The 10,880-nt window shown below is 55.2% G+C and overlaps 1 protein-coding gene across 1 annotated transcript; it reads left to right on the forward strand.

Moving 5' to 3' along the window:
* The first annotated feature begins 1,048 nt into the window (after positions 1–1,048).
* Positions 1,049–8,438, forward strand: LOC135976159 (uncharacterized). Its single transcript, XM_065570757.1, has 2 exons — positions 1,049–1,414; positions 7,027–8,438. The coding sequence occupies exon 2, from the start codon at positions 7,190–7,192 to the stop codon at positions 8,279–8,281; it is 1,092 nt and encodes a 363-aa protein (XP_065426829.1). The 5' UTR covers positions 1,049–1,414; positions 7,027–7,189; the 3' UTR covers positions 8,282–8,438.
* The last annotated feature ends 2,442 nt before the right edge of the window (positions 8,439–10,880 follow it).

The raw sequence follows: 10,880 nt of genomic DNA on the forward strand, positions 1-10,880 counted from the left end.
GAGCAGGGGGGGGGGGGGGTGATGCTAGTAGCCATGGCACCCCTGGAGGCAGCTCATCATCCTGTGACTTTGTCCCCAGCCCCAAGACAACAGCTCCTTCCCCCTTCAGATTCTGGCTGGAGTCTCTACTGTTGGTTTTGGTTCCTCCTCTGATTGAACTGGTGGTTTGGGTCTGATGGGGGCTCTTCCCCCCCACCCTCCTGCAAACTAGCCCAGGGGAATGCCCCTATAGGGGCCCCTGTGGGTGACCCTACTGCAAGGAGTTTGTGGGGGCAGAGCAGTCAGCTGGCCCCTGAATGGGACATGTCCTCCTGGAGCTCAACACAGCAGGTGGGGTCCGATCCCTGGGCAGCCTCTAGGCTGTAGCTGGCGCCTTCCCCCTGAGAGCACAAAGGCTGATGGGGCAGGTAGGCAGGGGCAGGTCTGCCTGTGGGAGAGCTGTTACTGCCCCAGCCCCTGTTCACAGGCCTAGGGCTCGGCTCCCCCGTCCCATACTCTCTCAAGCCAGAAGGGATGGGCAGGGAGTAGGGTCTATATGGCTGTGCTGGAAATGGGAAGGAGGCTCCCAGACACTGATACCATGGGGGGCAGTGGATGGGGTCTTTGCCCCAGAGAGCATGCAGGATGGGGGGCAGTGGGGATGGAGCATTGGGGTCAGCACTGACTGTGAGGTCAGAGCACCCCCTACTGAGCCCCCCAGCTCCCTGCAGCACAGGGAGAGGAGCAGGGCAGAGCAGCCGATGGGCAACCGGCCTGGGGCTCCCCTGTTCCCCTGGGTCCCAGCACATGTCACTGCTGTGTCTGGCTCTAACTGCTCTGGACTCTGCCCCTCCTGGTGCCACTTTCCTGCAGGCATCATGGGGTTGGGAAGCATTGGGGTACACTGGCCCCTCTCTACTACTGACAGTTTCCCCCTTGTCTCTCCCCAGCTGCCGAAGGGGGAGTCTCTTCCTCCTCAGGTCCGTATATCTGGCCCCCTTGCCAGAGCCCAGGCCAAGATCCCATCCCCCTGGCATCACTGCTGGGGCCTGAGCAGAGGTGACCACGGCTGAACACCAGGCGAGAGCTTATGGCTGAGACTCCCGACCGGAGGCTGGTGTCGCCCGTCAGCCAGGCACCTAAGGCTTGGATCATGTGTCCCTTTGTGGACTACGCCACAAGCCCTGCCCCTCTGCATCTCACTCCTGACTGGCTTAAGCGGCTCCCACTCGGTGCGATGGACCCTTCTCACAGGCGCCAGCATTGAACAGGGAGACTCGGCGCCTGACCCGGCAGTGGGGTGCCCTGAGCAGCAGGGCAGAACCTCAGGGGGAGTCTATCCCCTTCTCCGACCATATCTCAGCAGTTCACACTCTGGAGGGCCCACACCGGGGCAAGGGAGAGTCCCCAGCCACCTTTGAGTCACAAAGCAAAGGTACGTCTTCGTGCTTGTGTGAAATGTGGGCATGGGACCTTCTCTGGGCTCTTGTCTAGAGGCTCGGTTTGGAGAAGGGTCTGACCAAATTTGGCTGGATAAGGTTCGCTGCACAGGGACAGAAGCTGCCCTCTCCCAGCGGAAGGCTGAGCCTTGGGAAGACCAGAACTGTGAGTAGAAAGATGCTAGTGTTGTGTGCTCAGGTAACTCTGCCCATGTCACATCCCCCATGGCACTTGGGGGTGCTGTGCTGCAGAGAGGGGATGTTGATGATTGTGGACACTCTCCCCATGCAGTCAGTGCTGGCCCCAAAGCCCCATGCACTAAGGGGTGCTCTGCTGCAGGGAGTGGGGCAGAGGCTCTTCCCCCGCGACTAGGGTTGCTAATTGTGGTTGAACGTATTCCTGGAGGTTTCATCACATGACATAAGCTTTAATTAAAGATTAACCTTTAATTCCTGGAGATTCCAGGACAGGCCCAGTGGGTTGGCGGCCCGGGACCTGGCAGTGAGTGTTTACCCCAGGCAATAAGCAGGGCGAGAGGGGAAATGGGGACAGGGAAGTGCTCAGGCCCCCACTGCAGGCTGACGCAGAGCAGGGGTGCAACCCAGGCCCCTGAGTCCCAGCCCAGTGCCCACTCACTGCACCACTCTGGGGTAACAGCCTACTGCTCCCATGCAGGTTGCGCTCCCTCCGCTGGCCGCAGCAGGGTCCCTGCACCTGTGCTGGCCAGCTGTTTGTGCCCATGGTCCCGGTGTGTGGGTGCCTCGTCCATATGGCCCTGCCCTGGGGTTGGAGGGTCATGGGCACAAAGCACCTGTGTATGCCCAGTGGCATAGGCTCCAGGGACTCTGAGCCCTGGTGGGTTTCTCTGTCCCCCGGCTTTGCAGGCCTCGTGCACCTGGAGGAGCTGATAACTTCAGGGACCCCACCCCCCACCTCAGGGAGCAGCATGCCCAACAGCAGCAGAGACCCCTGTTAGGAGCCCAACAATGAGACTCCTGCTGGCAGAGCAGTTCGAGAGCCGCCCCCAGGCTGGGCCATGGCAGGAGCAGGGGGATTCGAGCCCAGCCTGCAGTGTGAGATGCAGTGTGAGATGGCTGGGGCTGCCCTTGGAGATCATCCCTGAGAGTGCTGCTAGACAAGGGCTGCTTGAGGGTCAGAGACAGCCACCCCTGAGGGTGTGTTGGGGCGGGGATGGGCCCCAAGATGTGCTCACACAGTATAGGGGGCTAATCCTGATGCTGTCTCTGCCTCAGAGGGGTCTGGAGTGCAGGACTGTCTGTCCCCTCAGCCTTGGGCTTCCCTGCTACAATTCTGCTGATGTCCCTCAATCCTGACCCACAGTCTCCCCACTACACGAATGCTCTAGATTATTACCCTTATGCAAACAGACAGATGGCCACAGATTCTGCACTGATATCAAGGGACGTGGTCTGTTGTCCATGTCCCAGCAGGCACGCCGCTCCTGGCTGCAGAGGGCACTCTTAGAATCCTAGAATATCAGGGTTGGAAGAGACCTCCGGAGGTCATCTAGTCCAACCCCCTGCTCAAAGCAGGACCAATCCTGAGACAGATTTTTGCCCCAAACCCCTAAATAGCCCCCTCAAGTATTGAACTCACAACCCTGGGTTTAGCAGGCCAATACTCACACCACTGAGCTATCCCTCCCCCCTTTTCCTCTGTTTTAGCATTTTATTAACCTAAGCCTTGCAGGCCTGCACAACTCGTAAAACGGCGAGGGCCATATTACTCCAAAGAAAACAGCTGAGGGCCAAAACCCCCTGAGTGCCTCCAACTCCCACCCCCCAGCGCCACCCAGCCCCCCCGAAACACAACACACACCTCCCAGCACCATCCGCCCCACAGAAACAACCCTCCCAGCACCGCCGAAACAGCCCCCCCGCCAGCGCCACCTGCCCCGTGGAAACAAACCCTCCTTCCCCAGCGCCACCCCACCGAAACAGCAGTATTGAACCTTGGTAATATGTTATAGCGGGCCCCTAAGGTAGTATAATTAAGGTAAAAGAAAAATGTCTTTTTGCTAGAAGTAGAATAAGATCTTCCCCCCACTTTGTAATCAATTGCCCTGTTGAATGAATGAGGTGTGAATGTGGAAGGCGTGGAAGGCAGGCACCTCCAGACAGGTGCAACCCTTGGAGAGGGCAGGGCCGGCTCTAGGATTTTTGCCGCCCCAAGCAAAAAAAATTTTGGCCGCCCCCCCTTTCTTTTTCATGCCCCTCTGCCCCCGCCACCGCCCCAACTCCACCCCTTCCAAACACCTTCCCCAAATCCCCAGCACCGCCTCCTTCCCTAGCGTGCCGCATTTCTCCCCCCGCATTGCTTTCTGCGGGCCCCCCGTGACCTCCCGCCCTAGCTCACCTCCACTCCGTGTGCTCCCCCAGGCATACCAACGCTCCGCTTCTCCCCCTTCCCTCTCAGGCGAGGGAGGGCGGAGAAGCGGAGCAGCAGCGCGTTCAGGGGAGCAGGCGGAGCAGAGGTGAGCTAGGGTGGGGGGGTGCAGGAAGTAATGGGGGGGTAGAGGAACCACTGCCCGCTCCAGCTCACCTCCTTTCCACCACTGCCGCCTCCCCTGAGCGCCCACTGCTCAGCTTCTCCTCCCTCCCAGCCTTGCTGCACGAATTAGTGGTTTCACGCATGGCAAGCCTGGGAGGGAGGGGGGAGAAGCGGAGCGACAGAGCGTGCAGGTGGAGCGGAGGTGAGCTAGGGTGGGGGGGGGCGCAGGAAATAACGGGGGGTAGAGGAACCACTGCTCACTCCAGCTCACCACTGCCGCCTCCCCCGAGCGTTCGCCATTCGGCTTCTCCTCCCTCCCTCCCAGCCTTGCTGCGTGAAATAGCGGTTTCGCATGTGGCAAGCACCTGCTTGTTCTGCTGGTGCCTGGAGCCAGCCCTGGGAGAGGGGATGGGAGCCAGACCAGATCAGTAGAATAGGTCAGCCACCGATTCGCCACTCGCCTCCTCAGCCCCCCTCCCCCGGCTCACCTACTAAGCCCCCCTCCCCTGCCGCCAGCTCACCTTCCCCCCTGCCACTGCCCTCCCGCTCGCCTCCTCAGCCCCCCACGCACCTGGCTCACCTACTCATTCCCCGCCACTGCCCGCCTGCTCACCTACTCAGCCCCCGTCCCTCACCCGCTGCTTGCCTACTCACCCCCCCGCGGGCCACACAGTGAGCCCACGCGGGCCGCATGCGGTCCTTGGGCCGCATGTTGTTCAGGCCTGACCTAAGCGACCCAGTGCCTTTGGCGGGTTCCTGATTTTCTGTGATGCCTGAAGCTATCACCAGGTGCTAGAACTTATTTGGTTGTAGGGCACAGGAATATACAGAATTCTGCTAAGTTAAAAACAGGGTGTTGGGCCTGTTTGAACAGATGGGCAAGTGAAGGTCTGATATGCTGTTGAACATAACGGAAAGGGTCCTTTCTGGGGGTCAGGTCTGATTTCAACCTGCCAAGGAACAAACATGACAATGGCACCTTCTGAACAAATGGATGTCCCAGGGTCCAACAGGCTAGAGAATCTGACAGATCTGGCCTTTGTTGGGGTCCAGTTTCTGTGTTCAGTGAGCTCAGCAGTGATCTACTTGTGGCCACGTGAAAGGAATCACTAGACTATGTCACTGTGCAATACCTAACACTGGCCCTAGCGGAGTGCATGGGCAAATTGGCATCCAACATGCCATTGAATACAATGGAAGCAGCCCTAAGCCAAGCGCTGACTGTAACCTGAGACATAATCCTAACCCTAACTCAAGCCCTGTTGTAATAATTGAGTGGCACAGTCCAGGACAACTGCACCTGTCTTCCCATCTATGATGCCTCAAGGGCGTCCTCTCTAGGCCCCTGGCTCCTCACATGTCTCCACTATTGGGTCGAGACCCGCGTCTCGCTCCCTCCTGCCATTGGGTTTTCCAGGCTGTACAGCTACCTGCCTACACTGTGATATCCTGAACAAGCCAGACTGCCTGAGCAGTCCAGCACCTGCGCTTTGCTTTCTCTTTAGAGGCAATAAACAGCGTAACTGCCGCAGTTATAAGGTACCACCCAGCACTTGTTAAGCTAACAAGCTCACCAGAGATCAGCCCCCGTTCCAGCAGGGGCTGTGGGAGGAGCCAGTTCTTCTAACCGCACAAAGGGGTTTTCCTGTGGCTATAAGTTCATTACAGCCTCGGTTCAGAACAAAGACCCCCATGAATGAGTCACTCTTTCCTTGGGTTGGGCTTCTGACCTCCAGACTCCGGGAACAGGTGATCAGCAGACAATGGGCCCTGGCTGGGTTTTAGCATAACTTGGGGGGAAGGAATTTGCTTTCGCCTCCCTGTAGATATTTCCCAGGAAATCCACTTCACACGTATTGTCCCAAATAACCATTCTTGTCTGCCACATATTTCAATGTGTCCTTTCATCATCCAGGCCCACAATGCTATGTAACCTTTGCATTTCATACAACGGACTCCAACGATATTTAATGAAGTAATTGCTACGCTAGGCTGAGAGCTTCCTAAGGAGGCTCTCACCTGCACGGCCAGCTCCTAAGTGACAGAGGAGCTAGTGAACAGTAGCAGCAAACAGGGGAGTTTTGTGAGGGAGTTCTCCGGGGCAAGGAGAGACTATGTGATCCTTGGGGAGAGTTTGTTGTGTGTTAGTTTGTTTGTTGTAGGCTTGTTTGCTTGCCCTGTGCTTGCTTGAAGTTTCTAGTGGGGCTGTTTTGGAGGCTGGGTGTTGAGCAGCAAATAGGAGTTTAGAGAGGGAGTGTGAGAGGCAGATACACCCAATAAACATACTCTACATAGAATCATAGAATCATTGAATATCAGGGTTGGAAGGGACCTCAGGAGGTCATCTAGTCCAACCCCCTGCTCAAAGCAGGACCAATTCCCAACTAAATCACCCCAGCCAGGGCTTTGTCAAGCCGGGCCTTAAAAACCTCCAAGGAAGGAGACTCCACCACCTCCCTAGGTAACGCATTCCAGTGCTTCACCACCCTCCTAGTGAAATAGTGTTTCCTAATATCCAACCTAGACCTTCCCCACTGCAACTTGAGACCATTGTTCCTTGTTCTGTCATCTGCCACCACTGAGAACAGCCGAACTCCATCCTCTTTGGAACCCCCCTTCAGGTAGTTGAAAGCAGCTATCAAATCCCCCCTCATTCTTCTCTTCTGGAGACTAAACAATCCCAGTTCCCTCAGCCTCTCCTCATAAGTCATGTGCTCCAGACTCCTAATCATTTTTATTGCCCTCTGCTGGACTCTTTCCAATTTCTCCACATCCTTCTTGTAGTGTGGGGCCCAAAACTGGAGAGCGCAGTAGGGAAAGTGCTCCAGTCTGTCCACACTGACAGCTGCAAGCTCACTGATGTGGCCACATTTGCAGCACTTGAAGCGGCATTGGGAGTGATGCATTATGGGCAGCTATCCCACAGACCACCTCTTCCCATTCTGGCACTGTGGCTTACGGGGCATTCTGGGTCCTGTCCCAATGCCTCATGATGCATTGGTTCGCATCCCAGCAATCCCTGTGCTTCGTCCACATTTGGCTCCATCTTTCAATGTTTTATGTGCAGTGTGCTCTGTCTTCCCTTTTGGTCTGCAGGAATGGAGACCGAACTGCTGAGGAACATGCTGATGAGTCTCACCAGACATCACATTTGGCAGTCGAGTTACTCCTTAAGATCCAAACTGACAGTGAGGAGTCCAACGATGAAGTCATCTCGTGTAACGCATATGACACGTGTTTGCTTGTGGCATTCACGGACATGCTCACCACCATGGAATGCTGCTTTTGGGCTCGGGAAACAAGCACTGAGTGGTGGGATCACATCATCATGCAAGTTTGGGATGACGAGCAGTGGCTGCAGAACTTTTGGAGGAGAAAAGCCACTTTCATGGGACTGTGTGAGGAGCTCGCCCCCACCCTGCATCGCAAGGATACCAGATTGAGAGCTGTGAAGAAATGGGAGGCTATTGCAATCTGGAAGCTGGCAACTCCAGACAGCTACCGATCGGTTGCTAACCAGTTTGGAGTGGGAAAGTCTATCATTGGAATCGTGTTGATGCAAGTTTGCAGGGCCATTAATCGCATCCTGCTAATAAGAACCATGACTCTGGGTAATGTGCAAGACATTGTGGTTTGCTTTGCACAAATGGGTTTCCCTAACTGTGGAGGGGCAATAGATGGGAGGCATATTCCAATTCTGGCACCAGCCTACCTAGCCTCCGAGTACATTACTTGGAAGGAGTATTTCTCTATGGTTCTCGAGGTGCGTGTGGATCACCGTGGGCATTTCATTGACATTAACGCAGGCTGGCCCGGAAAGGTGCATGATGCACACATCTTTCAGAACGCTGGCCTGTTCAGGAAGCTGCAAGCTGGGACTTTTTTCCCAGACCAGAAGATCACCGTAGGGGAAGTCAAAATGCTCATTGTGATCCTGGGAGACCCCGCTTACCCTTTAATGCTGTGGTTCATGAAACCCTACAGAGGGAGCCTTGACAGCAGCAAGGAGTGGTTTGACAGCAGCAAGGAGCGGTTCAACAACAGGCTGAGCCGGTGCAGAATGACTATGGAGTGTGCTTTTGGCCATTTAAAGGGCCGCTGGTGCTCTCTGTATAGGAAGCTGGACTTGGCCGATGACAGTATCCCCGCGATTATATCCATGTACTGTACCCTCCATAACATTTGTAAAGGGAAGGGTGAAAGCTCCACTCAGGCATGGAACTCGGAGGTTCAACACCTGGAGGCTGAATTTGAACAGCCAGAGAGCAGGGCTATTAGAGGGTCCCAGCGCAGTGCTGCAAGGACGAGGGATGCCTTGAGGGAGCAATTTGAGGCTGAAAGCCACCAGTAATGTCTGGTGCACTGCACGAGAGTGAAGTGCAGTGGTTCCAATGTTAGTAGAAATCTGTGTTTGTGACGCTGACTTGCAGTGTCTGTTGCTTTCCTGGGCTAAGGTATCTTTTACTTTATGCAACTAAAAAGTATGTTTTCAAAGCCAAAAAAATCCATTTATTGAAAAGAAAATTCATTTATTGAGAAAAAACACAACTGCTTGGGATACAGAAAGGGTAAGGGGGTGGGGTGGTGAACGGGACAATCACAGACTTGCGTATGTCCTGTTATCATACTCAGCCTTCCTGTCTGGAGTGCTGTGCAATGAGTGCTGCACTTCAGGCTGGCTGTACTGCATGGTGATGGGGGTTGAGTGCAGTTGATAAGGGTCGTAGTTTTCGGGGCTGGGTGGTAAAGCTACAGCTGTTGGAGGCAGCTGGGGGCGGTAAGAACCCGGATGTTGGGGAAAGTGGGTTGGAGGTGACATGAGGGCACAAGGGAAAGAGTTTTGGGACAAGGGCTGCAGGGGGGGGAGCATGGTAGTGCACCACCTGCATGGCTATGAGCGCCTGAATAGAGTCCGCTTGCTGCTCCATGATGCTTATCAGCCTATCCGTGCTTTGCTGCCAGAGCACCGTGTTTTTCTGCCAGTGCTCCTCATTCTGGTGGCGGATCCTCCTTTCACTCTCCCTCCACTCCTGCACCTTTAGATTCTCATTAAGTGACTGCTGCATTACTTCATGCAGAATGTCTTCTTTGCTTCTATGTGGCCTCTTCCTGATTCTTTGCAGTCTCTCGGCCGGTGATAACACGGATGGCTGAGATCTCAAGGTTGCATCTGTAAAGGCAAAATGCAACACTTAACAGAGGCAGCATTGTTCACACCAGACAGAGCAATGATTCCCCCCTCCACTGAAGGAGGGCAAGCACAGTCTACACAATAGCATAATTTGCCCATCCCAAAGTGAGCGAACGTAACCCACGGCAGCCTCAGAATGGTGAGTAAGCACAGGGTAAAGGGGGACTGATAGTTTCATGGCTGTACTGTCCTCTAGGTTTCTGTGCCTTGGGGAGAGCCAACAGCTTCAGGGGGCACCTACACTGAACACTGTCCCAACATTTTCCACAGGAGTGCGTCCTGGACGATATCTCACTGCTGAGGGTGAACTGGGAAGCAAGGGAGGGTCTTCTACTACAATGCGGCTTCCGCCCTGGCCCATATGCAGCTTGCCTGTGTGCAGCAATGGTCCCCCTGTCTCTCACGGCACAGTGGCGCAGACATGTTAGCCTGACTGGGACAAGGACCAGAGTGACTCTCCCAGTAAACCTGCACAAGCACATTGCCCAAGCTGTGGATGAGACCTTTGAAGATATCACTGAGGCCAATTACTGCGATGTGAAAGAGCACATCAATGCCCTATTCCACATCTAAGCATGCATGCAGCCCTAACCCTCCTCGCCCCAAAAGCCCGCACCAAACAACTTCCTCCCCCACCCCGCAAAAAACTGCTTACCGGGAACCTCCTCTGGTGTTTGTCCTTCCGCAAGCAGCGGCCGGCGCGACGGGCTACCTTCCTCCTAGCTTGAGAAGAGCTCCTAGCTGCATGCCTTGAGGGATTCCGGGGTGTCTTCCTCCCCCTCAGCACCTTAGCTCCCGCTTTCCTCCTCGTCATCCTTCTCCTGCCTTGTTGGACTGGGTTCTGAAGTGTCCATGGTGGGCCTCGGAGTGGAGTTGGGGTCGCCCCCAAGTATCACGTCCAGCTCTTTGTAGAAACGGCACGTTGCGAGGGCAGCACTGGAGCAGTGGTTTGCCTCGTGCACTTTGTGGTAGGCATTCCACGGCTCCTTCGCTTTAACCCTGCACTGCAGGGCATCCCAGTCATGGCCCTTTTCCATCATGTCCCTTGATATCTGCCCGAAAGTATCGTAATTCCTACGGCTGAAGCGCAGCTGGGACTGGACAGCTTCCTCCCCCCAAACACTGATGAGGTCCAGCACCTCGCCATTGCTCCATACTGGGGATCGCCTGGCGCGTGGAGGCATGGTCACCTGGAAAGATTCGCAGAGAGCACTCCGTGCCTGGCTGAGCAAACAGGAAAAGGATTTTCAAAATTCCCAAGGAATTTGAAGGGCGGGTCTGACAGTTGGTCACCTGAGGGCAGGGCAGTAGAGTTCAAACTGATGACCAGAGTGGCTAAAACAGGCATTGTGGGAATTTCTGGAGGCCAATCACAGCACATTAACAGACCAGGGCGTCCACACTGGCGCTGCAGTGCTCCAGCGAGGGCACATGAAACGTTATTCCTCTCGCCGAGGTGGATTACCAGAAGCGGAGTCAGAGCACTCTACGTGCCTTGCCAGTGTGGACAGGGAATGAATTAGAGTGCACTGTGTGGCTTTAGTGGGCTCTAACATGCATGTGTAGCCAAGCCCTTAGAGTTCTGTCCATAGGCATGTCCCTGCATACCTTGCTGAGTCACAAGGCGTATCTGCCTTCTGTCAATGGGTGAATTGTATAGCCGATGGTCCTTAATGGGCCATCAAAGCAGGGTAGGCAGAGCTGACACCAACTTGTCTGGGGTGTGACCCAGAAGCATAGCACAAGTTTGAAATACAGA

Source organism: Chrysemys picta, chromosome 17 (genome assembly GCF_011386835.1).
Source record: "Chrysemys picta bellii isolate R12L10 chromosome 17, ASM1138683v2, whole genome shotgun sequence".
NCBI classification, from domain to species: Eukaryota; Metazoa; Chordata; order Testudines; family Emydidae; genus Chrysemys; species Chrysemys picta.